Source organism: Bolinopsis microptera, chromosome 10 (assembly GCF_026151205.1).
Source record: "Bolinopsis microptera isolate Bmic1 chromosome 10, MBARI_Bmic_1.0, whole genome shotgun sequence".
In the NCBI taxonomy this organism is placed as follows: Eukaryota; Metazoa; Ctenophora; class Tentaculata; order Lobata; family Bolinopsidae; genus Bolinopsis; species Bolinopsis microptera.
In genome coordinates, this window is record NC_087081.1 from 16,988,131 (window position 1) to 17,003,480 (window position 15,350).

The following is a 15,350-nucleotide window of genomic DNA, read 5'->3' on the forward strand; positions in this document are numbered from 1 at the left end:
TTTACAAGATTATTCAGAAAACCAGGATCTAGTAACTAGGGGGGGGGGGGGGGCGGGGGGGAGGGGGGCCGGGGGCCGGGGGCGGGGGGGGGGGGGGGGTTTTGGGGGATCAGGTACTAAGTATAATACCAGGAACTACTGTTTCTAAGTAAACTAAGCTTTAAACTTCAGAGTGGATCTAAGATTTATTTTCAGATATTTGGTACCTTTTACAATGGGTTTAAATATGTTTGAACTTTAAACAAGTTTTAACAAGTTTCAATATTCGATATTGTATGTGTCTAAAGTACAGATTCCATATTCAGTGATCTAGAACAAGCATTAGCTTGGTGTTCATGTTATTAGAGGGTACGGGGAATTTTTGGGAACTTTTTTTGGATGACAACTTCTCTTGGATAAGGTCACGGTTTAGTTAGTAAAACGAGTACCTTCACCCATCTGAACGTCATTTCTATCACCTCTATCCTTGCCTATCTGGTACACCTCGTAGTAGGTGGTGCCTGCATTCTTACTGCTGTTTACAGTGGACACTATAATACTGCTCTCAGCGGGGTTGTAGGACAAACAGTTGGGCTGACAGTTGCTGTCTCCTGCAAATAGTGTGTGTTTATAGGTGTGTTTATAGGTGTGTTTATAGTGTGTTTATAGGTGTGTTTATAGGTGTGTTTATAGGTGTGTTTATAGGTTTATTTATAGGTGTGTTTATAGGTGAGTTTATAGGTGTGTTTAATGTTTATAGGTGTGTTTATAGGTGTGTTTATAGGTGTGTTTATAGGTGTGTTTATAGGTGTGTTTATAGGTGTGTTTATAGGTATAGCGGGTTGGAAACAGGTCATAACAAGGATTATAAAAAGGTCTGTATAGTGTATCTACTGAGTACTGACCGTGTTTGAGCTGCAGTACAGCAACATCCTTGCCACTACCGAAGGTGTATTTTCTCAGGAACCTGTCCTTGATGAAGAAGACAGAGTTCTCGTGGACCACACTGGCTGGTCTCTCCCGCTCCAGCTTGAATATTATCATTCCGTTATCATGACCTGGACAAGAACTGGTAGTAATAACTAATATGGTATACACTGACAGTGCAGTGTAACACTGACAGTGCAGTGTAACGCTGACAGTGCAGTGTAACACTGACAGTGCAGTGTAACGCTGACAGTGCAGTGTAACGCTGACAGTGCAGTGTAACACTGACAGTGCAGTGTAACACTGACAGTGCAGTGTAACGCTGACAGTGCAGTGTAACACTGACAGTGCAGTATAACACTGACAGTGCAGTAGTGTAACATTGTATACTATATAGGGAAGCTGTATTTATTTCCATGTAAACAACCGGGTACGGTTTAGCAAGTGAAATGTGAACTTGTCGTGTTAGTAGTCACTAGTCAGGTAACTACAGACTACTTAAGAGATGAAACCTGCAGCAAATAAGTTGAGAGCAGGGTGAGCAGTTATACACCAGTATCTATCTTCTCCTCTGAAGGTATTTACACAGTTCCTCTTGTTCAGGTCCCACAATCTGGGAGTTTATCGTAATTAGGTGGGTTTAAAGTAATAGTTTGATATAATTTAATGACTTTTGTATGACTCCCCCTTATAAAATTTGGATTGGTTTACGCAGAATTAATATAAGTTGAAAATATTATGTTAAAGCCGCTCTACATGAAAACAGCAGTACTATTAATCCTAATCTTGAAGTACTCACCTAATGCTCTTATCCTCGGAGTTAGAGATTATAATCTCATTTCTAGGATGGAAGATAACATTGCTGACATTGTTGTAATGCCCCCTGCACGTGTCCACCTCCCATGCGCGCGCCTCGTTAAACCTCCACAACTTCACCTGTCTATCGTCCGCTCCTGGTGGGCTTATCTTAGCTTCACATTGTTAAATATCTCATTCCTATAGCATTTCTAGTTCGTTCTCTGACGAATGTTCCTGATCAGTGTGGGATATAATATCTATATATTATATAGATATATATTATAGTCTCTCTGAAGTGAGATATAGCCTCTTCCGACGGAGAAACCCTGTATATTATATCAGACTAACAGAAATATAACTCAGCCTGCAACTTATTATGGTAACGATATAAATGGCCGCATTTCTGATGATAATTGTTTGAAACATTTGTTTAAATCACGATTCTGTGAATTAGTAAGAGGAACTCTTCCTTAATGACAGGTATATAATATCGATATTTTAATGTTTCTGCACAATCCTACTATATATAAAATATCCTCCTCTGATAATATGTTAAATGTGAGAATCACTCCTTTGTAAATATTCCTGTTAAATCTCCCAAAATCATCACTGTAAGCTCTGTCAGACGGAAACTTGTTTAACATAAATACCGTGAGATTCGGATGACGTTACAGAAAATTAAAATAATTACGAAGCCAAAAACTCCCATACTAATTGTTTCTGACAAGTAAATAAGATACTACATATATAAGATACCAGATACGCTTCATTAGTTACAGGATACAATCTTCTTGACAGGAACTCAAAATTAGAAGCGCGCCCGACCAGAGCAATATCACCATAGTAACCAGAGCAACTTAAAGTCATTACCCATAAGATCCGACCATTGGAACTAATTGAACGTGTACTGTGCTGACAGGTAGTAATATCGTCATGTGAACATGTGCAGAACTAACCACAAACTAACCTCTAACTAAGCACTAACTAACCTCTAACTAACCTCTAACTAACCTCTAACTAGCCTCTTACTAACCAGTAAGTAACCTCTAACTAGACTCTTACTAACCAGTAACTAACCACTTACTGCTGTTTATTACTTACATAATGTGAATAAAACTTGTGGAGTTTACAACCATTCAATTAATTTCCGATCGATACAAATGGGAATTACCTCTCTCCCCCTCTACAAAGTTGATTAACTTGCCGCTAACAATTAGAGGTTAAGTAGGACGAAAGTGGGCCCAGTTAACTTACCGCTAACAATTAGAGGTTGGGTAGGACGAAAGTGGGCCCAGTTAACTTACCGCTAACAAAGTAACAATTAGAGGTTGGGTAGGACGAAAGTGGGCCCAGTTAACTTACTGCTAACAATTAGAGGTTGGGTAGGATGGAAGTGGGCCCAGTTAACTTACCGCTAACAATTAGAGGTTGGGTAGGATGGAAGTGGGCCCAGTTAACTTACCGCTAACAATTAGAGGTTGGGTAGGACGAAAGTGGGCCCAGTTAACTTACCGCTAACAATTAGAGGTTGAGTAGGATGGAAGTGGGCCCAGTTAACTTACCGCTAACAATTAGAGGTTGGGTAGGACGAAAGTGGGCCCAGTTAACTTACCGCTAACAATTAGAGGTTGGGTAGGATAGAAGTGGGCCCAGTTAACTTACCGCTAACAATTAGAGGTTGGGTAGGATGGAAGTGGGCCCAGTTAACTTACTGCTAACAATTAGAGGTTGGGTAGGATGGAAGTGGGCCCAGTTAACTTACCGCTAACAATTAGAGGTTGGGTAGGATGGAAGTGGACCCAGTTAACTCCTCGGTCGTGTCCCTCCAGCACGTGCTTCACGAGCGCATCACTCTGTCCAAACAGATCTATCTGACCTGGTGTTTGGGTGCGAAATGTATCGGCTGAAATTATTACATTGAATTCACTTAGTCACTAACATGTGACGTCACTTCAACCAGAGATAAGATTCACCACCATCTACTCGTAGACGACATAACAAACATTCTTACCAGATCATTCCATGCCCATCATTAATCATCAATCAGGGGGGGTCCCCTCTCAATCAGTAATACAAATAATTACCGCTCCAGTTCTTGACAAAACACGGAAAATAACATTGATTTTATCAACATGACAGAAAGCTGAATCTATGAGTTGATTGTATTGATATTAAATGACACGTTAGTGACTAACACGTGACTAACATGTGACTAACACGTGACTAACTCACCTGACCCAGGCTGAGCTCTCTTCCTTCTCAGTCCGGTAATGTCCCAGACTCTTACTGTCTGGTCCAAACTAGCGGACACTACAAGGTCCTGTTTAGGGTGGAACTGCGCGCACATCACGTAGTGGTTATGTCCTGTTAGTACACTGAGAGTGGGGTTGTTAGATCTGGAGACAAACATGTCCTGTTAGTACACTGAGAGTTGGGTTGTTAGAGCTGGAGACAAACATGTCCTGTTAGTACACTGAGAGTGGGGTAGTTAGATCTGGAGACAAACATGTCCTGTTAGTACACTGAGAGTGGGGTTGTTAGAGCTGGAGACAAACATGTCCTGTTAGTACACTGAGAGTTGGGTTGTTAGAGCTGGAGACAAACATGTCCTGTTAGTACACTGAGAGTTGGGTTGTTAGAGCTGGAGACAAACATGTCCTGTTAGTACACTGAGAGTTGGGTTGTTAGATCTGGAGACAAACATGTCCTGTTAGTACACTGAGAGTGGGGTTGTTAGAGCTGGAGACAAACATGTCCTGTTAGTACACTGAGAGTTGGGTTGTTAGATCTGGAGACAAACATGTCCTGTTAGTACACTGAGAGTGGGGTTGTTAGAGCTGGAGACAAACATGTCCTGTTAGTACACTGAGAGTTGGGTTGTTAGAGCTGGAGACAAACATGTCCTGTTAGTACACTGAGAGTTGGGTTGTTAGAGCTGGAGACAAACATGTCCTGTTAGTACACTGAGAGTTGGGTTGTTAGAGCTGGAGACAAACATGTCCTGTTAGTACACTGAGAGTTGGGTTGTTAGAGCTGGAGACAAACATGTCCTGTTAGTACACTGAGAGTGGGGTAGTTAGATCTGGAGACAAACATGTCCTGTTAGTACACTGAGAGTGGGGTTGTTAGAGCTGGAGACAAACATGTCCTGTTAGTACACTGAGAGTTGGGTTGTTAGAGCTGGAGACAAACATGTCCTGTTAGTACACTGAGAGTTGGGTTGTTAGAGCTGGAGACAAACATGTCCTGTTAGTACACTGAGAGTTGGGTTGTTAGAGCTGGAGACAAACATGTCCTGTTAGTACACTGAGAGTTGGGTTGTTAGAGCTGGAGACAAACATGTCCTGTTAGTACACTGAGAGTGGGGTAGTTAGATCTGGAGACAAACATGTCCTGTTAGTACACTGAGAGTGGGGTTGTTAGAGCTGGAGACAAACATGTCCTGTTAGTACACTGAGAGTTGGGTTGTTAGAGCTGGAGACAAACATGTCCTGTTAGTACACTGAGAGTGGGGTTGTTAGATCTGGAGACAAACATGTCCTGTTAGTACACTGAGAGTTGGGTTGTTAGAGCTGGAGACAAACATGTCCTGTTAGTACACTGAGAGTGGGGTTGTTAGAGCTGGAGACAAACATGTCCTGTTAGTACACTGAGAGTTGGGTTGTTAGATCTGGAGACAAACATGTCCTGTTAGTACACTGAGAGTTGGGTTGTTAGAGCTGGAGACAAACATGTCCTGTTAGTACACTGAGAGTGGGGTTGTTAGAGCTGGAGACAAACATGTCCTGTTAGTACACTGAGAGTGGGGTTGTTAGAGCTGGAGACACACATGTCCTGTTAGTACACTGAGAGTGGGGTTGTTAGAGCTGGAGACAAACATGTCCTGTTAGTACACTGAGAGTGGGGTTGTTAGAGCTGGAGACACACATGTCCTGTTAGTACACTGAGAGTTGGGTTGTTAGATCTGGAGACAAACATGTCCTGTTAGTACACTGAGAGTGGGGTTGTTAGAGCTGGAGACAAACATGTCCTGTTAGTACACTGAGAGTTGGGTTGTTAGAGCTGGAGACAAACATGTCCTGTTAGTACACTGAGAGTTGGGTTGTTAGAGCTGGAGACAAACATGTCCTGTTAGTACACTGAGAGTGGGGTAGTTAGATCTGGAGACAAACATGTCCTGTTAGTACACTGAGAGTGGGGTTGTTAGAGCTGGAGACAAACATGTCCTGTTAGTACACTGAGAGTTGGGTTGTTAGAGCTGGAGACAAACATGTCCTGTTAGTACACTGAGAGTTGGGTTGTTAGAGCTGGAGACAAACATGTCCTGTTAGTACACTGAGAGTTGGGTTGTTAGATCTGGAGACAAACATGTCCTGTTAGTACACTGAGAGTGGGGTTGTTAGAGCTGGAGACAAACATGTCCTGTTAGTACACTGAGAGTTGGGTTGTTAGATCTGGAGACAAACATGTCCTGTTAGTACACTGAGAGTGGGGTTGTTAGAGCTGGAGACAAACATGTCCTGTTAGTACACTGAGAGTTGGGTTGTTAGAGCTGGAGACAAACATGTCCTGTTAGTACACTGAGAGTTGGGTTGTTAGAGCTGGAGACAAACATGTCCTGTTAGTACACTGAGAGTTGGGTTGTTAGAGCTGGAGACAAACATGTCCTGTTAGTACACTGAGAGTTGGGTTGTTAGAGCTGGAGACAAACATGTCCTGTTAGTACACTGAGAGTGGGGTAGTTAGATCTGGAGACAAACATGTCCTGTTAGTACACTGAGAGTGGGGTTGTTAGAGCTGGAGACAAACATGTCCTGTTAGTACACTGAGAGTTGGGTTGTTAGAGCTGGAGACAAACATGTCCTGTTAGTACACTGAGAGTTGGGTTGTTAGAGCTGGAGACAAACATGTCCTGTTAGTACACTGAGAGTTGGGTTGTTAGAGCTGGAGACAAACATGTCCTGTTAGTACACTGAGAGTTGGGTTGTTAGAGCTGGAGACAAACATGTCCTGTTAGTACACTGAGAGTGGGGTAGTTAGATCTGGAGACAAACATGTCCTGTTAGTACACTGAGAGTGGGGTTGTTAGAGCTGGAGACAAACATGTCCTGTTAGTACACTGAGAGTTGGGTTGTTAGAGCTGGAGACAAACATGTCCTGTTAGTACACTGAGAGTGGGGTTGTTAGATCTGGAGACAAACATGTCCTGTTAGTACACTGAGAGTTGGGTTGTTAGAGCTGGAGACAAACATGTCCTGTTAGTACACTGAGAGTGGGGTTGTTAGAGCTGGAGACAAACATGTCCTGTTAGTACACTGAGAGTTGGGTTGTTAGATCTGGAGACAAACATGTCCTGTTAGTACACTGAGAGTTGGGTTGTTAGAGCTGGAGACAAACATGTCCTGTTAGTACACTGAGAGTGGGGTTGTTAGAGCTGGAGACAAACATGTCCTGTTAGTACACTGAGAGTGGGGTTGTTAGAGCTGGAGACACACATGTCCTGTTAGTACACTGAGAGTGGGGTTGTTAGAGCTGGAGACAAACATGTCCTGTTAGTACACTGAGAGTGGGGTTGTTAGAGCTGGAGACACACATGTCCTGTTAGTACACTGAGAGTTGGGTTGTTAGATCTGGAGACAAACATGTCCTGTTAGTACACTGAGAGTGGGGTTGTTAGAGCTGGAGACAAACATGTCCTGTTAGTACACTGAGAGTGGGGTTGTTAGAGCTGGAGACACACATGTCCTGTTAGTACACTGAGAGTTGGGTTGTTAGATCTGGAGACACACATGTCCTGTTAGTACACTGAGAGTGGGGTTGTTAGAGCTGGAGACACACATGTCCTGTTAGTACACTGAGAGTGGGGTTGTTAGAGCTGGAGACAAACATGTCCTGTTAGTACACTGAGAGTGGGGTTGTTAGAGCTGGAGACAAACATGTCCTGTTAGTACACTGAGAGTGGGGTTGTTAGATCTGCAGACAAACATGTCCTGTTAGTACACTGAGAGTGGGGTTGTTAGATCTGCAGACAAACATGTCCTGTTAGTACACTGAGAGTTGGGTTGTTAGAGCTGGAGACAAACATGTGTGTTAATATTTTACGTAATATTAATATTATTCTGTAAAAACACATTATATATTTGTTTCCTGGATCCCTAACATGTTTAACACTAACACAGGATTATAATCTACTATATAAACCCGGAATTACAGACACCTTACCTACCATTACTCACCTTGTACTAAATGTACATATATCATAATAAAAGGCTGTCAAAGTCCAGATACGAAACATTATACATTGCAGAAAACGGAGTAATTAATTAATTAATTAATTAGTAATTAATAACTGAGTTAGTCTGTAAATAAGTTTTACAGGAGAAGTAAGTGATCTCTAACCTGATACAAGAGCGGCTCTGCCAGTTCCAGATCCTGATGGTCTGATCGTCAGAACAGCTCACTATCCAAGGGTGCTCGTCGTGGAAGAACGTGGTCCGAATGTAATCGAGGTGACCCAACATTGTGAACAGACATTTCCTTTGCTTGTAGTTCCAAACCTGCAGTGAAATGGTTTTAATTGGGTGAACAACTCCAGATGCATGAACGTGCTTTGAATGTCGAGGAATAAAATGAACCATTCAGTAAATGAATCTGGAAAAGATCACCAAATATGCTTGAACTCTTAATATCGTATAAAAGAACTAAGAAGAAGTAAACCTTGATCTTGTAATCATCACCACCAGACACAAACAATGGTTGAGAGATGTGGAAGTGAACTCCTCTAACAGGACCGTCATGTTCGTCAAACTTCTCTATCAGGGTACCCATCCTGTAGTCCCAGAGTTGGATTACTCCAGAGTGGAGCGAGGCTAGAACCCATGGTCGTGTTGTGTGGAATGATATTCCTGGTTGAAAGGAAACATTTAGGTGGTGACTTTATCTGTGGACTTTCATTAACAAGTATTTAAAACTTCAAAATTTGGTCCTGAGAAAGCTTCATCACTAATCAAGTGTTTTTAAAATTTCGTTTTACCTTTAACACGGGCAGACTTGGTCTTGAACTTGTCAAGCATCCTAAACGATTGGGAGCTGTTAAAATGAGTTAATACCTTATAATAGAATATGTGGACACTTATCACGTTTCTAAGCAAACATTTTAATAGGAATTAGTATCATATCTGAAACCTCATGCCATGGGTAAAACAACCCAATTATTGACAATTATTAGCAAGACAGTTTTAACAATTTGTGGACTTGATTTCTTAACTGGCAGTTATCTATAGTTAACTATGGTTATCGTTGCTGAAAGGAGTCTGGGAAAAAGGGCGAAACTGGTTTTTGTTAATAGCAGTTTTAGAGCATCATTTTATATTTCATTGGTTGTAGGATATGAACTTCAGAAGCAGTGAGACAATTTCCAGACTTTTAGTGTAGCCATAAAGTGTTTTTAAATTGTCTGAGATTAGGTGGTTAGTATTGGGGGAGGGGGGGGGGGGGTGGGATGTTGAACACAGTGACTACCAGTGGGGGGTGTGATACTGAATTGGAATAGTCTACCAGTGGAATAGTCTACCAGTATGTATCCGGCAGTCAGAGCGGATTTCTACTTTTAGGGCCAGACTGATCAAGTATCTCTGGGCTGCCGATACAGTCTGGCCAGATTAGCTTTCCAGAAATGTGTTTTTTGTTGGTTATAATTCTGTCCGTCCGATTTCCCGTCCACTTGTCTCCCTTATTTTTTCCATTTCACCCTTTTGTAAAAAGGCAATAGTGAATATGGTGTCATTCCTTTCGTTCGTTCGTTAGTTACCATGACAACTTACCGGGCGCGCGAGGATTGCTTGCGGAGATGTGGTGTATAGCTAACTTGTGGTCAATGAATGCGCAGCACGATTTTATTGTATACTATGTTATGTATAGTATTAGGTAATAAGCCCAATTTGTACATGGCGTTTAAATAGCACGTGTAGTGTACTGATGTGTTTCAATATTATTATTATAAAGTGAGCTGATTAGAGCTTATATTTATAGTTATAGGAAATGGAAATCTAGCGTTTGCCAAAACGAATAACGGGCGCAATTCTTGTTCTTGTTCTCAGTTGTGACAGAATTGTGATGAGCAAAATACTTATAACTATTTATGATATGTTTGATTTCTTGTTATTGTTTGTCATTCAAATTTGGTAGACAGCCCCAATGTTAATGTGGCTCTTGCTATGTGTTGGTTCAGCTGAATTAATTATTATACAAGTTTATTTTTCTTTTTTAGTTAGTTGTCATCCCGCCACACAATAAGCAACTTATATTGCAGCACCATTTACAATTAGCTTGGGCCAGCAGTTGAATCATGCTACGAGTGATAGATGATACCTATTGCTCAGGATTTACGATTGTGCTCTGCCAATTGCATCACTTGATTTAATTTATTGTATATATTGATATATGACATCTTTGATAGGATAGATGTGTCTGTGTTTAATAGGAATAGTTATGTAAGTTATATGAAAGAGAATCCATTGGTAGCTAAGAGGAAGAAGGTTAATATCAAAGGTATTTAGTTGAATTTTTTTAAAGTTTGTAATTATATGGTTTCAAACGTAAAGTGTTCATTTTCTATGAATTTCTTTTTGAGATGCCCAGAGAGGCATTATAAATCATTTATAAATCATGATTTAATTTGTATCAGGTAGCTATATTTTTCAAGGATAACAGTGCCCCAGATGCAAACGGTAAAATTTGTTGCTTTGAGGTAGAGTAGGTGCAATTTTATGTTGTTTCTGTTTCCACTGCAAAATTATTAAAAGTGTATTATTGGCATCTTCATATATTAAGACGTCAAGGAAGACTAGCAATTTCTTACTTATGTTGATACTCTGCAGCTATATATTTTGTTTAAGACTGCAGTGGTGTAACGTTGCATGTAGGCACCCCCCCCCCCCCTGTTGGCGCCTCCTCTCCCTCTTAATGTAAAACGTAAAATTGGACAAATTAGGTGATTTTAGTATCACAACATTAGTAAAGTAAACATCTCTTGTGCACAACACTTTACTGCGGTTCTGTTGGTTCTGGAAAACATTTTTGATTAAAAGAAAATACACTGACCACACTATTACCACAATGCTGGCCGTTACAAAATCCTGATTCCAAATTTTTGTTGCCATTTCCAATTTATTGTTCGATTTTGATTCCGAATCACTGCAAAACCGTATATACCTTGACACACATTGCATTTCCCAAGGGTTGCCAGGTATTTTAACTTTTGCTGAGGTTTAGAATAGCCATGCCGACCAAACGTCTTTAGCTTTATGGCTTCAGTTGGAGCCAATAATAAAAACAAAAGCAGAAATTCAAGGTTGATGCAGCTATCCTGACAGGTGTTTCTCAGTTCAGTCCTAGAGCACAAATAGTTCAATCTGGAATGAACCTGACAGGACTGAAGGTCGTTGTTGCAGATGGTATGATATAAATGGGGATCGTTCACATAACATAACATGTATTGTGTATGCTATTTTGGGCTATGTTAGACCCCCGCCCCATCCAAGATAGGTGGGCTAGTGGTTAGAGCTTCTGCCTTCTGTGTAAAAGGTCCAGGATTCGAATCCCAGTGTCACCCAGTCTAGGGAGTACATAAGGATTCGTTGGATCTAGAGATCTCTTCCGTCGACTCGGTCGATGATAGGAAACTTGACTGAGGGTTAAATTAAGAGGGGTGCCTGTGCCATTTACATACAAAAGACCTCACAGACCTGATTATCAACCAGCAAAACACCCTTGAACATTACAACATGTCAATTCAAAATGACACTATAAAAAGTCTCAAGGCAATCAAGGAGAAACACTTATTTACGGTTAGCAAATCAATAGAGGACAGTGTAAGAGATCCCAACCTAAAGAGATCCCTCCAGTTCATCAAAGAGAAAGGTTCAGGATGTTGGCTTACTGCACTTCCATTGAAGAGATTTGGCTACTCCCTGAACAAGATTGAGTTCCGTGATGCTCTGTACTTGCGTTATGGTTGGGAGATCCCTAACACCCCATTTCACTGTGCTTGTGGAGATAGAAATAATGTGAATCACACACTTATATGCAAGAAAGGTGGCTATGTTTCTATGAGACACAACAACATCCGCGATCTAAATGCAGAGCTGCAGCGTGAAGTATGCAGAGATGTAGTGACTGAGCCAGCATTGATACCCCTTGATAATGAAGAAATTGTTGGTACCAATGCTGATAGAGCTGCACCTGATGTATCCTCACGAGGTCTCTGGAGCACATTTGAACGAACATTCTTTGATGTCTGTGTTACCCACCCCAACTCACCCACATATGACAAAAAAGATATGGAACAGATCTATAAAGCTCATGAAATGAGGAAAATGAAAAAGTACAACAACAGAATCATCCAGGTGGAAAAAGGCACCTTTACTCCACTTATATACTCAACAAATGGCGGATGGGGTCCACAAGCCACAAGATACCACAAGAGACTCGCTGAAAAACTATCCCAGAAGAGAGGAGAAGACTATGCGGCTATTATGTGTTACATGCGCACCAGGATTAGATTCTCAATCCTCAGGAGCACCCTGATAGCGGTCAGGGGTGAGAGAGGGAGACGGCAATCGTATACATTGCCAGTCAGTGTAACTTCGTTTAACTTGATACCTGCCACCATGGACTATGAATGTTTCTAGACACTATCCTTTTGATATTGAGATATTGGCATTTCAGATCACGTGTACATCGTTCCTTTTTTTACGACACAGTAATTTATTGACACTCACAGCTATAATTTTAATCATTGAATCAGTATTTTTATCTGTGCTCTGCGAATGCATCACATGAATCAGTTTTTTAATCTATTAACTTATTACACATTTGTGCTCTGCTTTAGCATCACTTGACTATTTAAAAAAAATTGTTTGTTCAGGCCATGACCTTATAGTCAGCCAATTGGCCATTGCTATATTATGTGTATATTGTTTGAATATTCTTTTCTTACTTTTTTTACATTGTAGTGTACTATAATACAGTGTACACAAGGGCGGTCGAACTATTCGAGGTTATACGCCCTCTTATATAAACCATCTATATGTGGTACTGTGGTACTGAAGGGTACCCTTATATTATACCTGCTACAAATGTTTGCAGGTTTGGTTTGGTTTTTAGGATCGTTTCGCTTGTGTGGCTCAATTTCACGTTTTAAAAAAATATTGGTAATTATTTGTAAAAATGTATTGTGCTTTGCCAATTGCAACACTAACAAAATTTGACTGTGCTCTGCCAATTGCATCACAGTTTTTGCAAGATGTAATTGAATGTATATATATATACTGTAATTTCACGTTGCTGATGGGTGTTTTAATTATATTATAAACTTAGCTGTTCTATTCAAACAAACCGAATTGCGGATGCACAATCAATTTTAACAGTTGTAGCGCGATGCACTACTGGGTCGCGCGCGCGCATCCAATAATGCTTCTCGCAACCACTTATGCAAATCGGCGAAATGCGAAGAATTCACATCGTGAATCAATTTTAACAGATACCCGTCACATTATTATTCTCCAATTACAAAAATGTCCCAATCAGTCCGGTTGAGCTGCGAGTCAGCCATAAAAATATGCATTAGGACCTTTTGTTCTTTTAACCAACAACCTTATAATTACAAGGCCAGGTTCGCCTTACCTGGCACGCCATTCCCAATGCGCGGCGCTCTTTTCGATTCCCAATTTCGCGGCGCTCTTGCTATAGTTACTAGTAAGCTGATAGCTAGCAAGCTAAAGTAATACGTGACGCGCTTGTTTCACTTGACGGATGTAACTCGTCTAAATTTCTTCGAAGTAGCGCGCGCCGCTTTCTTCTCGAAATGTTGGCCCGATGGCACGAGCTACGAAGTAGCGCGCGCCGGGCCAGATCATTAACAATGGTTAATTGTTTCACAAGTGGTGGAGAACTGGAGAGTTGTGAGCAAAACACTATCAGGCGCAAAAAAGTACAAATTTTTACCGTTAAAAATCAAAATTATATCACATATCAACAGTCAACGTTTACAAAATTAAATCAGGGTTTGTTTGTTTAATCATAATCTGGGGACCCCAGGCTGATTTTGTATCACGTCGTGACCCTATGGTGGAGCTACGATACAGGGGGAACCGCTTCGCGCGCGAAAAGTGGCATGCAACGTATGTTTAATTGACGATGTCAATTCATGGCAGCTCGGAGCGGCACAGTAGCGCATCTCGCCGATCTAGCCGATCTAGCGGCGCGGCACAGTAACGCATCGCGCTGCAAAACGTATGTCAACGGCGGGTCATACAACGTACGACAAGGCTGATTATAATTACAGGGGATACACGTAAAATATTTGTTTTAAATATTTAATATTTCAGGACCGTCGACAAGTCCAACTCGGCGCACATTTTGGTAAGTTATACAATATAAACCTACAAGATTATAATGTTTATTGTAATTGGAGGACGTCGCGGGTTGCCGATTCGACGCGTCGGGGAAACTTTGTTATACGTTGTACATTGTATGACCTTGTCATACGTTGTATGACCCGCCGCGCAATAGTGCGCGGCTCCCCTGTATCGTCGAAACTTTATAGTGAAGCGACTGTGGGGGTCACCACGTGATACAAATTTCTTCGAAGTAGCGCGCACCGCTTTCTTCTCGAAATATTATGGCCCGATGGCAAGTGCTACGAAGTAGCGCGCGCCGGGCCAGACTGCATTAACAATGGTCAACGCGTAGTCACGACGTGATACAAGGGAAACTATAAAAGTGTAACTATCATGATTGTTTTTGGTTTTGCAGACTGCAGAGTAACGATCTCGCGGAGGACGTTGACATCGTTTGTATCACGTCGCGTCGTTATCCCCACAGTTGTTTCATATTTCACTTTTGTTCTTACGATACAGGCGGGTCGAATACAACGTATAACAAAACATCGTCAGTCAAGCCGCACGCTACTGCAAGGGCGTTGGCCTGGTTAAAGTTGTCATAGTCATACGTTGTACTTGTATGACCCGAAGGGGCCATCTACTTAGAACGTCCACCAAAATCGCAAATTTTCAGACCACCCCCTCCCTCTGTCCGGGTGTGTCCGAATTTTCAAAACCACCCCCTCTGGCCCCGGACGTCCGGATTTCCAGCTAATTTTAAGAGGACGAATTAAACTCGGCTCTCATGAGCTGCTCTGGGAATTTCGACTTCTCGTTCAAAATACAAGGATCTAAACTTACTAAGTAATTAGTGTCAGAGTTGAAATATATGGGACTTTTTCGTTAATTCTGCCAAAATTTCCGGACGTCCGGATTTTCAGAAACCACCCTTTTCCCCTGTCCGCGTCCGCGGATTTGTCCGAAATTCAATAACCAACCTATTTGCCGGACGTTCAAAGTAGATTGCCATGCCCCGAAGGTGGTTAAGTTACGAGTAATAGTTTTTAAACAATTTCTAATCCCCCTCGTCCGGCCCTCCGTCATCAGTTTTACACATAGCTACAATTGTGTCAAAATTACACTAGCGTGATCGCGTAATTGCAAATTGGTAATCATTTTGGCTTTGCTCCCACTAAATCTTGTATCACGTCGTGACCCCCACGGTCGTTCTTACGATACATGACAGGGGGAGCCGCGCACTCG

The 15,350-nt window shown here is 41.6% G+C and overlaps 1 protein-coding gene across 1 annotated transcript in view; it reads right to left on the bottom strand.

Moving 5' to 3' along the window:
- The window catches only part of LOC134822474 (coatomer subunit alpha-like), a 122,982-nt gene that overhangs the window by 44,038 nt on the left and 63,594 nt on the right, over window positions 1-15,350 (bottom strand). The window contains exons 2-10 of the mRNA XM_063833583.1: window positions 8,738-8,778; window positions 8,422-8,609; window positions 8,104-8,261; window positions 3,937-4,079; window positions 3,467-3,607; window positions 1,706-1,859; window positions 1,419-1,519; window positions 885-1,037; window positions 429-590 (exon numbers count right to left, since the gene is read on the bottom strand). Of these exons, the coding sequence (XP_063689653.1) occupies window positions 429-590; window positions 885-1,037; window positions 1,419-1,519; window positions 1,706-1,859; window positions 3,467-3,607; window positions 3,937-4,079; window positions 8,104-8,261; window positions 8,422-8,609; window positions 8,738-8,777 (1,240 nt within the window). The 5' untranslated portion in view covers window position 8,778. The remainder of the gene's footprint in view (window positions 1-428; window positions 591-884; window positions 1,038-1,418; window positions 1,520-1,705; window positions 1,860-3,466; window positions 3,608-3,936; window positions 4,080-8,103; window positions 8,262-8,421; window positions 8,610-8,737; window positions 8,779-15,350) is intronic.